Genomic DNA, 13,225 nt, shown 5'->3' on the forward strand with positions numbered 1-13,225 from the left:
ACACACATGTACACGCACTCACGCGAATGCAACTCACACATATGACTGCAGTCTCAGGCAACTGGAACCACACAGTGTGTATGTGTGTGTATTATTGACAAAGGCCAATGGCTGAAAGCTTTAATTGTGAAATGATGTTCCACTTGTCGCAGCCATCATGGATTTTCTATTGCCCAATAGTGCATATTATGCCAGTTTATGTGACCTCTGTTTTGAATGACTCTGCACCACTAAACAGAACTCTTAAAAAATCTGTTATCATCTCATAATTTATGTTGTGTCCAGTGCCAAAAATTTACACATTGTTCAAAATCATCTTTTTGTTGTGCCTATCCGTGACTCAGCATCTCCACTATATGGTGAGTAGCAACTTTCCTTCTCATAATATTCTTACATTCCATCCTGGAATTTCCATTGTCTGTTTCACTTTGTGATGGATGGTGCTGTAATATTCCAACACTAATAATATGTCTCACCCATTTAGATGAATGGTTGGTAACAATGTGGCTTTTTTAAATTAAAACACAAAAAGTAGTTATGTTTGGACTTTATTTCCTGTTGTTCCAATGTGATACATGTAATTATGTAATATTACCATTAATTATGGGAATTCATGCTGTTACTGTGTGAGCAATCATAATAACCTCATGTCATAAATGCTCAGAATGATGTCCTTCAAGTTCAGTGCATTTGGCAATACACGTAACAAAATTCCTCTCAACAGCAAGTAAATCACCTTCAGTAATTGTTACACATGCATTGACAATGCACTGACGCATGTTTTCAGGCATTGTCAGGAGATCACGATAACAAATATCTGTCAATTTTTCCCAAAGAAAGAAGTCCAGAGATGTAAGGCCTGGTGAATGTGCAGGCCATGGTATGGTGCTTCTACAAACAATCCACCTGTCATTAAATATTCTGTTTAATATCGCTTCAACTGCGCATGTGCTATGTGCTGGACATCCATCATGTTGAAAGTGCATCACCATTCTGTATTGAAGTGAAACATCTTGTAGTAGAGTCGATAAAACATTAATTAAGAAATCAGCATACATTGCACCATTTAGATTGCCATCGATAAAATAAGGGCCAATTAGATGTCTTCCTATAAGTCCATTTGATTCCCGCTCAATTTGTCTGCTTCTGGTGTGCAGATTAGCCTCAACTGCAGCTGAAACACTTATTTGGATGCCTCCATTTGTTGCAGCTCTTGGTTGCATCTTCTTCTTTGGCTGAATGCTTCTGGTTCCTTTAAATACATTGACAATCTGACGAAAGGTCCGGACACTTGATTGCTGTCTGTCAGGATAACGATCAACATACATAGCAGAAGCTTGTTGGGCATTTTGATCACAATAGCCATAAATAAACGCCATAGCTACCTTTTCTGTGACTGTTAAACATCCATTTTAACAAGTTTATGTCTTCCATGTCATTATTATGACTGGACAAGCATATTATCATACCTAATTTAAGTAATGAATTGTACACAGTTCTATTGGGTGCATTGCTACATTTGTGAGAATATTACAGTGCCATCCAACACAATGCGAAACAAATGTTCCAAATCAAACATTCCTATTTATTTATGTACTCTATGAATATGTAATAAAAATGGGGGTACCTATTTTAAAAAAATGCAATTTCTATCAATTTGACCTATAGTAGCCCCATCTAGCTGGCCATCATTAGCGCCATCTGTTTTCCCCTGTCATGCTCAAACAGATGTGTTGTTCTTATTTTTTTGTTTGATGCTAATTTTGTGAGATATTTGTCCTGGTCACTACAAATGGACCAGGTAATAATAGCATTCCTTATTATTTACCTATATACTCTTCTGTTCTACAAAATTCTTTTTCCATTAAGTTATCCTTCAGAAGTTTCTAGAAGTCACATCACTCATACTGTCCTGCAAACTCATAGGAAGATTGAGTATCGAGGACCTTTTTCAGCAGCTGTCAGTCTGTATGGTATACTTCTCAGCTGGCCTTCATTTCTTGTTATATGAATGAACATCTGCATTTTTTATAGTAATGTATTGCCTTTGCTGAATAAAATTATTGTTCTGTACATGTACATGGATGGAAAAGAGAATACTTTTAGATTATCAAAGGCAATTCTACATGGCCTTTTTCTGCAATGCAACAACTCATTTTATCATTGCTGGAGTTTCCGTGAACAGTAATTCCATATTAGAAGTGTGGTGCATATAGAGCATGTGCACTGTATACATAAGTTTTTTGTTAAGCCAGCCGGGGGGGGGCCAAGTGGTTCTAGGCGCTAGTCTGGAAACGTGCGACCGCTACGGTCGCAGGTTCAAATCCTGCCTTGGGCATTGACATGTGTGATATCCTTAGGTTAGTTAGTTTTAGGTAGTTCTAAGTTCTAGGGGACTGATGACCTCAGAAGTTAAGTCCCATAGTGCTCAGAGCCATTTGAAAATCATTTACGAACCTTTTTTTTTTTTTGTTAAAATCATGTGCTAGCTATTTTGTACTAAATATTACAGTGCTTAATTTACAACAGACATTATCTATACATTGTATCCATTGGAGCTTATTGTCAACCATAATTCACAAACATTTTATTGAAGTAACTTCTTCCAGTCTTGTTTCATTCATGAAGACATCAATGTGATCCTCCTTTTCCCTATTCGTGAATGCCATGAACATTGTCTTTTTTTAGATTTACAATTAAGTCATTCTGTATAAGCCATTGTACTGCATTATTTGTTGACACAAATGCATTTCTTTGCAGTATTTCCAGAATTTCTTCTAAATTCAATAATATCATGACATCAGCATACATTATTTTTTATCCTTCTCACTGACTTTTATATTTTTTACAAATAGGTTGTACAGAAGTGGACCAAGTGTGGAGGTACACCATACTTAATATCCCTGGTTTCAGATATGCATCTAGATTCTTTGTGATGTACTGCTTTCTGTTAATGACATGTGATTGTATCCCTTTCACTGCATGTCCACGTATGCCATAGCTTTCAAGTTTTTCAATTAGTGCTATATGGATGATTGTATCAGAAGCTTTAGACAATACATAAACATAACAGATGCAGAATTTAGTTAGTGTAATGCATCTATAACAGTTTCTGTTAGGCCTGAGACACAAGTTTCTGTAGATTTCCATTTTTGGAAACCATGTTTTGCTGGAATCGGAATCCTATGTTTCTCTAGGAATGTGATCATCCTACTATACAGAAGCAGCTCTAGCATTTTTGAGAAATTTGAGATTAAAGACAGTGGTCTGGAGTTATTCTGGTCATCTTTGACATCTTTCTTGTATTTTATTTTTAATTTTTTTAATTTTTCTGGACATACTCCTCCTCTGAATGAACAGTTTCCTATATTCAAAACAGGTTCATTTATTTCTGCATTGACCTGTATTATTAGACAATTTGATATTTCAGCGCCTCCTGCAGACTTATTGGATTTTAATTTCCAAATTATTTTTATGAGTTCTATTTTTGTTACTGGTTCCAGAAATGTTGAGTGGAATGGTTACCCTAGTATTGTAGAATGCTTTGACCACTGATGATTTCTTCCCCCCTTTTAATTTTATACAACTTCTGTAAAATTGCTGTTCCATGTATTAGCAATTTTTGTTCCATCTGTAGCTATATTGTTTTCGATTCTCATTGATTTAATAAAATTTCCATTATTTACACTCTTTTGACTATATTTTTCAATGTTAGTATATCCCATGCTGTTTTATTTTTATGATTTGAATTTGCTATGGCTCTGTTTATTGAACTGGCTTTTGCTTCTTTTATTGATTGCCTCTACTCCTTCTTATACTGTTTATACATTGCCTTGTTTTCTGTTTGTACAAGCTCCTTCACTCTTGTCGTGTGTTCAATTATTGATTTGTTGATCTGGTAATCCACTGCATAGTGTGACCTCTTTTTTTTCCAGGTCATTTTGGGAAGACTGAAAGAAAATGATGCATTACTGTGTTAAGAAAAGTATCATACTTCTCATTTGTGCTTTATGCTGACATTGTTCCAGTCCATGATTTGCAGATTTATAATCTTAACTTTTCTCATCTTGCTGTATTTTGATTTTTAAGCTCCTAATTTCATAAATACAGAACATTAATTCATGAGATTGCTGTTTGCAGATCTTTTGCTTCACATTCACTATTTTCAATAGTAGTGAAAATGTTATCAATGATGGTCTGACTCTGATAAGTCACTCTTGTGGATACTTTTATTACCATTTTCATATTATGCTATAATAATGTTTCTTTTAGTTCTTGTTTTGGTTTTTATTCTTTACCAATATATATGTATTAGTCCCCACATATTACATGGCCCTTCATTTTGAACTTCAGCAATAATTTTGCTAGTTTTTTTGTGAACTGTTGCAATATTACCGCCAGGGGACCTGTATACACAGAATTAATTAATCAGATCATGGACTTTTATTATTAGATTGTAAAGTTCTGCATCATTTAGCCCATGCTCACTAATACATCTTGTGCTGCTTCAGTCAGGACCAGTTCTGCTTCTAGTTTTTGGGTGCCTAGGTGTTGAATGTTTTGGTGCAAGTCTTTAATGTTATTTTCCTTTTGATGACTCCTGAATTGTTAAAATCTGTTGTAATTGGAGACTGACATGTGACCACATTGCATTCATTTTTATTTATCTTGTCCCATTTTTCTTTCATTGACTGTGGAATAAAAAAATCTTTTGCTAAGTATTGGGTAATTGCTCATACTATGAGAAAGCCACATTGTTTTCCACTGGATTTGATTTTATGGTAGTGATAATCCCATGTGTGTTTCTACTTCAGAAATTACACTAACATATTTTAATGTGTCATTCATGTGTAGCCCACCATACTTACCTGCACTGTTGTCCTTGGTAGCATTGCCTTGGTGAATCTGGCTGAAAAGTAGGTGGTGGGGATGATGAGGTACTAATCATGTAGCCCACACCAGAAATTTGTAGTTCAAACACTTTAACTGCAATTTAATGCTGAATGAACTACTGTTTATGGCCAGTTTGTGTCTCATTTATTTTAATTACAATACAGGTAAAACAGACAGCCACATACTATGTGCGATTCCTCTTCTATAACATTGTCTGAGTGCAGTAACATGACACTGAAGAAACTAGTCACTAAAGTTAAGTGTGGCAAATATATACTTAACATGGGCACTGTATGAAATTCTTAAAACACTTTGCTTTGATCTAACAGTTATATCAGCATGAATACTTGATCTGCATAGCAACTAACTACTGGAAATAACATAGTTATTAGCCTAATTCCTGTTGCCACAGTTTGCACTAGCTTTTATTGAAGTTTAACACTGTCAATGAAAATAATTACAAGTTAACAGCCAATCATTAAAAAACAGGCACTGCTTTATTGCTTAAACTCCCTGATATGAAATCTGGATAAAACATACTATATTCTTAAATTTACCTGCAGTAAATTTCCCCATATTGGTGGACTTAGATCTTACACATTTCATAACTATGTGCAGACTGACTTAAATAGCTTCCAACATAACTCTTATGTAAGTTTTCAATAATTAAGCCGAAGTTGTCTGATGTTATCAGATTTTCACAATTTACAATTAAATACAGAGTCCGCCAGAAAAAATGTATATACTCTTTGTCAGGCTCTATCAAGATTTCAATATTGTTGATCAGTATGAGTTATGAGTGTGTCACAGTATGGTCTTTGGCTCAACAAATGTTAGTAAAAATGTATTGTGAAGTCGTTTTTCAAGTTTGATAATGCCATTGATGTGCACCATCAGTGGAGACAAGAGTTTGAAACAGAACCGTCAACCTGCCTAACAATTAAACACATCACTGACAAGTTTGAATTGCATAGAATGATTTCTGATATTCACTGAGGAAGATCAAAAAGACAGTGTACAGCTACAGGTCCTGCTTTGTCAGATCACATGTTGGAAACATTTATTAATTCTCCACAGAAGTCTGCTATGCAATGTGCACATGAAGTGGGTATTAGCAGTACAAGTATATGAAGAAGTCTGAAAGCTACAAAGTAGAAAGTTTACATTCCATGATTACGAATGGTATCAGCAAATAGTATCCGATGATGAACAATTTGTGATGAAGCTAGTATGGAGTGATGAGGCTCAGTTTAAGCTTAATGGAACTGTGAATCGGCATAACAGTGTGTACTGGGCACAAAACCACATGTTTGTGTGGTTAAAGTGGCCAGTCTACAAGGGGTTCATGTGTGATGTGGACAATCATTTAGGGGCTTAGTAGGACCCTTTTCTTTGATGCTACTATCACTGGAGAAGTGTACCTTGAAATGTTATGCACATCAATTTTGCCAGGTGTCTGTGTACTTTATGGAGCTGATGAAGAGGTCTCCTACCAAGAGGATGGGATGCCACCACATTGCCACCTAACCATACAAGATTTCCTGAATGACACTTTTCTGGGGCATTGGATTGGATGAAGAGAGCCCATTGAGTTCCCTCCACGATCGCCAGATCTAACACCTATGGACTTTTACTTGTGGGGAACTGTAAAAGATAACATCTATCAATGTGAGCCATGCATGCTGGAGGAACTTCGCCACGAGATTACAGTGACATGTGCAGCAATCTCCACTGTAACATTGACTGACGTAGTTGTGGTGACTACTCATCATTCTGTTATGTATACTATAGCCAATGGTGAACATTTTGAACATTTAAAGTAGCCATGTGCTAAACTGAAGGTTGTACAACATGTGTATTCAATTATTAAATGTAAAATAAACATAGTTTTTGTTACTTAAAGTGTGTATACATTTTTCTGGCAGACTCTGTATTTACATTTATGAGTAATTGAATAATGGATAGAGATTCATTCTAACACAGACTTTCAGAGACAGTAATTATTTCAGTTGCATTACACTGGTTAGTTTGCCTAAAGATGGTATTCTATTTCAGTAACAATGTTTTAAGTAATGATGTTACTTACTCAAGAATTAAATGAGTGCAGGAGTTCCTAACATATTTGTGCCATTGGTTGTAAGAATACTTTATTTATTTTTACAGCTTTTTCATCTACTCTACAGAAACACACACATTAATACACAGAAGCAAGCACACCTCATGCATACATGACCACCAACTCCAGCATCTCGGGCCTTAAATTACTAATGTTATTAATTAGCACAGTTTTTAAGCAAACTAAATAGCTCATCCTACTCCTGATACCAAAGTAATGTAATAGACAATAAAGTTAAAGCAATAATAATAATATTAATTTTGGGGCAGAAGAGAAAACATAAAAGCTGGAAGGAATCCTACTATTTTGTTAAGCATGATGACACAGTGACAACACACACATAAGGTTCAAACTTTTTTCATTTTATATGTGGACTTCAGATCAGTGGTAGTTGTACACATACTTACTTTGGTCATGTGAAATTAGCTGAAATTAGCTAATAATTAAATAATAAAATGAAATGTTTATTTCAAAATAAAAGAAAATGACTTTTTAAGTAATATATTGGGTAAACCTGAAAGTAAGACATGGACAATATATGGAATGTATAATAGGAATATAGATAAGGCTCTCCAGGAGATTGAGTGTTTATAGTAAATGCAGAAATATTAGGTCTGTTGAGGTCCAAAGTGAATCTGACTATGGACTCATAGGGATACAAGTAGCCAGGTCAGTGTATTTAGGTTTATAATTGGATATGGCTATCAACCAGGCACATTAAACTTAGAGTTACTTGAAGATAACTTAAACCCAGCAGCATGGAAGTGCTCTTAGCATATGGTAGTGATAGGGTGTGATTTTAATTTGCCCAATATTTGACAGAAAAAATTACGTGTAGATTGCTGATGATAAGGTCAAGCAGTCTTGTGAAATAATATTGAACATCTACAAGACAACTGCTTTGTGCAACTTGTTCAACAGCTCAAACAGAAAAGAAATTTTTGAAATCCTCTGTATACAAATGAGCCCAATGTTTTTGGAAATATCACCAAGGTGACAGGTATTAGCAACCGTGATGCTATTAATGTTGAATGTTTTTGGGTATTTGTGCTCTGTCATCATTGCAGAATCATCCAATATTTTGACCTTCTTGTTGACGCTTTCTTTTAGGAACTGGCTGCACACTGTTTACTCTGTCAGACCAAGTATTTTCTTTTACCAAGGGTATGGTGCCTTTTACTTTGGATTGTGACAAGCTATGAAGAAATGAGATGGCCTTCTGTCAAAACCCAGACGATATACACAAGTGCACATTCAACACTGAAACATCACAGCACAGTTCCAAGTCAGTATATGAAATTTTAGTCCATTAGGTTTATAGACCAGAAGCAGTAATCAGAAATGACTTTAGTTCATCATTTACATCTTGGGCATGGGCAAGAACTTCAAAACACAATTACATTGCTGTATTCCCAATTTGAGGCACATTATGTCCACTTGTGCTATGTTGGACATCCATTGTAATTTGTGAGATGAAGTTGAGCTGTCACAAGTGGTGTGCTGATCTTTTCTCTGGCTTCTGGTGTAAGGTGAATATTAGAAGCTTGCAGTCATTAATAAGTATGAATTATTGACCTTCGACAAAATTTGAAATTACTTGATGGAAGCATAGGCTGAACAAAGTTTTTGGTGATATGTTGCACTGTTCCTTTGAAAGACTGACAGTTTCTCAGTGAAGAATGTAAGGGGTGGTCAATGATGATCATTTGCCATAAGAGCTAAAGGTGTTTGTGGTAAGGAATGATCATCTGTTTTAATGTGTACCCTGACTCTGAAGAGCCTTTCAGAAATGCACTGAAGTGATTATCTTAACATAGGTAATCAAATAATGATTTTGCATTTTCTAGGTGATTACCAGAATGATATTTTGGGAAAGTTATCAACAATTCCTAATTACGCAAACCAGATAGTTGATGGCCTTGGAGCCTCCATAACATCAGGTGGGTTGTGTTGATTATGAAAAAGAACATTTTTCTGAATGGAACATAACTCTCATTTCTATAATTAATTCAATTATTGTTTGCAGTTACCAATGCTACAAAGCAGCTGACATCAATTTCCTCAGTTTATTTCAATTCTGGTGTTCTTACAAATCCGGAAAAAATTATTAACAAATTAATAGAGGTAAGATGTAAATATATACAGAAATTTTAAGATTACCAACTATGATAAATAAAACAAACATCAACAACAACAAAAATCATATTCTGTAAATTTTGTCAAGAAGAACATTTAGAGAGAACAATTTCTTCTGTAACAGAGAGTATAATAATATGTCTGAATGCAGCCTTCTGTAACAATATATACATATACAGACCACTATAGTACCCAATGAATTGTCCCTATTACCTCAAGTTGTTGATAATGAAAGCATATATATGGATTCAAGCCCAGGCTCTAGGAGTTGTCATTTTTAAAATACTTAGTAATTCAAGCATGTTATATCCATAATGACATTGTCTAATACTTAAAATTATGTTATTCAGATTTTAAGTTAGATTTAAAATCTGCTTTGCTACCTATTAGGTATTGGACAAATGATCAAAGATTTTTGTTGCTGTATACTGAACTCCTTTCTGAGCTACTGACAGCTTTACTAATAGGTAATAAAGGTCATTTTCCCCCTCTAGTGTTGCAGATATTGACTTCACTGCTCCTCTCAAATTGTGATGGATTATTTATGATGAATTTTGTTAGCGAATACATGTATTACCTGGGTAACACTGTATATTATTTAACACTATATATTATTCTTACTGCTTGTTTTTGTGCATCAATACTTTCTTTCTAAGTGGTGAGTTACCCCAGAAAATTATTTTATGATGTTACTGAGTGAAAATATGCTAAATATGTCAGGAGGTTAAATCATTGGTTGTTTTTTTTTTTTTTTTATTTATTTATTTGCAAGATTAGCAAATACATGAAGAGAGAAGGCAGCTGAACTTAATTGTTTGATAATCTCAGTAATATATTTCTTCCAGTTCAAGTTTTCATCAGTATTTTCACCCAAAAATTTTGAGTATTCTACCCTATTTACTGATTCCTGCTCATCTGCTACATCAGTTGTTGGCATGACTCTATTTGTTGTACAGAACTGAAAAGAGTGTTTGAGAGCAACTTATTAAGTCTTTGGAAAACATCATTTACAATTTCTTCTGTTTCTTTCCCTCTAATGGGATTTACTATAAAGTCGGTATCATCTGCAAAAAATATCAATTCTGAATATTGAATGTTAGGTGGGAGTTCATTTACATATCTAAGAAATAGGAGTGGACACAAAATTGAACCCTGTGGGCTCCCTTTGGGATTTCAACCCTGTCATTACAATTGAAGAGCTAGAGTCTTTTCTATAATAATATTATTATATTTTAGCATCAGGTCATACAAATTGTATCATTATTTTTTTGGCTTATTACCAACTCATCACATTATCTGATAAAAATAAAAGAACAAGTGCGATAGTAAAATAATTGGAAACTAATTAATAAAACAAACTAATTTCTATACATGATGATTATACACAAATGATATGTTGCATTGTAACTTGTCAACTGAACTGGTCCAGTGAGGCTCTCACAGCATAAATACGGAGTGCTGACTGTTGGAACTGAATGGTACAGTTAACTACATAATAGTATTAAGTTAGCAGTTCTTAAATTGCAACTGTAAGAGTTATCAACTTTCAGGTACTTGCATTTAGTGACTATGTTTAATCATATGTTTGCTATTTAAGAACTACCAACTTTATATTATTATAAGTTAACTTTAGCTTTCAGTCCCAACTATCAGAGCTCAAGTAAATGCAGCATTTTTCACTTAGGGTGTATTTACTTAAATTTCTTCTTAAATACAGTCTAGGTGAAAAATGCCACACACATTTAATAAGTTTAAAAAGTTAAGGCTGTAGTACCCATTAGATAAGAAGAATCTGAGCTTCTCAAATAGTAGAGGTGTTGAGTTGTTAACAAGCCCATAAGCAAGATTGAAAGCTTTGCTAGCATTCATATGAGTCCTTTTTTGAGCTAGAATTCACACGTCTCATTTGCTCTTAATAATGCCATTTCCATGCCTTTTTCTTACAACTTTTGCAAATACCTTTGCTTAAGAAAGGTAATGCAGAAGACATAGAAAATTACCAGCCCATTTCCCTGCTGTCAGCATTCTCAGAAATAATAGAAGCAATTATGAAAGATGGATTAATGCATTACCTGAATAAATACAATCTTTTAAGCGAATCACAGTTTGGTTTCAGAAGTGGAAAAAATACGGAGTCAGCCATAGTAGAATTCACAAAAGTTGTACTTGATGCTGTTGATAAAGATGAGTGTGTCACAGGCATATTTTTTGATCTTTCTAAGGCATTTGATACAGTCGACCACAAGATTCTATTAAATAAGTTAGAAGCATTAGGAATAAGAGGGGTAGTTAATGACTGGTTTGGATCACACCTAGCAGATAGGGTACAAAGAGTAGAGTTAACATATACTTTAAATAGATCTAAACATTTAGTAAAACACTTATCAGAACCAAAATACATTAATATAGGGGTTCCGCAACGTAGCATATTAGGACCAATACTATTACTGGTATACATCAATGACTTTCCCACTAGTGTTACTCATGGTGAAAAAATTCTCTTTGCTGATGACAGCAATACTATAGTCACTGAGAAAACAAGAGAACTCCTTGCCGAGAAAGAAAATAAAACTCTCAAGAAAGTTTAGGATTGGTCAATAAGCAATAAAGTGACATTGAATATAAAGAAAACTAATGCCAGGAATTTCAGTTTGAACAGGAAAAATGACAATGTTAAATTAAATGTAGATGGCACCTCTATAGACTGTGTAACAAATGCAAAATTTCTAGGAATGAATATTGATTCTCAGTTGAAGTGGTTTGAACACACAAAAGTACTTGCAAACAGAATGTCATCAGCATGTTATACCCTTAGAATCCTATCATCAGTGTGTAACATGCAGTGTCTTTTAGTTACATATTATTCATATGTACACTCAGTTCTTAGCTATGGCATTCTTTTTTGGGGAACAAACACACAAAATATGAGCACAATTTTTAAATTCCAGAAAAGAGCCGTAAGAATAATAACCAAAAATATTAGTTGAGCTCATTGTAAAGATCTGTTCAAAACACTGGGGATTTTAACTGCTCCATGTGAATACATTTACCAGTCAGTTACACACATCAAAAATAACATTGGTAATTACTACACAAACAGCTCTGCCCATGACCATGCAACAAGAGATAGACTCAACTTATATTCACAAAAAAAAGTATAACTCAAAACAGCATTTTCTAGCAAGGAATAAAACTGTACAATAAATTACCAATAGAGATTAAAGAAATTTCAAAAATTCACTTACTTAAAAAGGCAGCTAAAAAGTACCTGTTAAGCAATACATTTTATACATTGAAGGATTACTTAGATAAAACAGAACAGAGGTCTGATAAAAAAGTTTTGTACAAATAAATAATAATAATAATGATGATGATGATGATGATGATGATGATGATGATTATAAAACATCCAACATCCCACATAACACCTTCACTTTGCTTTTTTTCCTAATTTTTTTCCTTTCTAGAAATACTTATCCCCAAGCAATACATAGCACAGTACTAACACTTCTTCCTCTTTCTGAGCTCAACTTCTCACTTATTATGGAGGGATGCTGACTCAGTTTTTCAGGATAGCAAATGGGAAGTAGTGGGGGAACTGTTATGAAACAACGTGTGTATAGTGTGTGCAGTGACTGATAGTGAGACATGAGTGAATGGTGTGGCATTACATTATTTAATAAGTTATTTTTTAAAAATGTATTGTATACCAGGAGTAAGTCTAATAATTATGTCTAACTAGAAGTCTGTAAATATGTGTGTATATGAATTAGCTTATTTTGATTGGTCGAAACTTGTAAATACTTTGACATGTCCTATATCCTTGCAAAAAGATGTCTACAGATAAATAAAGCTACTACTACTACTAAGTAGGCTGTAATTCAAATACAATAGCTAAAACACACAACTAAAAAGTTGAAGCTTTACCTAGTGATTTTTCTGTGTCAAAGCCAGGTTGTATTTAATACAAAAATTAGACTTCAGGTTAGTATCCCTCCAGAACAGTATGCTCCACAGCCATATTAGTGATAGCCAAGATTGGATGAATGGCTGCATCAGTCATAAATTTTTAATCTGTTT

General features: G+C 34.2%; 1 protein-coding gene across 1 annotated transcript in view; it reads left to right on the forward strand.

The window, feature by feature from the left end:
• LOC126161929 (carboxylesterase 4A) overlaps positions 1–13,225 on the forward strand; it is a 159,334-nt gene that overhangs the window by 95,539 nt on the left and 50,570 nt on the right. Inside the window, exons 7-8 of the mRNA XM_049918103.1 lie at positions 8,857–8,949; positions 9,036–9,133. Of these exons, the coding sequence (XP_049774060.1) occupies positions 8,857–8,949; positions 9,036–9,133 (191 nt within the window). The remainder of the gene's footprint in view (positions 1–8,856; positions 8,950–9,035; positions 9,134–13,225) is intronic.

The sequence above is a fragment of the Schistocerca cancellata genome, chromosome 2 (assembly GCF_023864275.1).
Source record: "Schistocerca cancellata isolate TAMUIC-IGC-003103 chromosome 2, iqSchCanc2.1, whole genome shotgun sequence".
NCBI classification, from domain to species: Eukaryota; Metazoa; Arthropoda; class Insecta; order Orthoptera; family Acrididae; genus Schistocerca; species Schistocerca cancellata.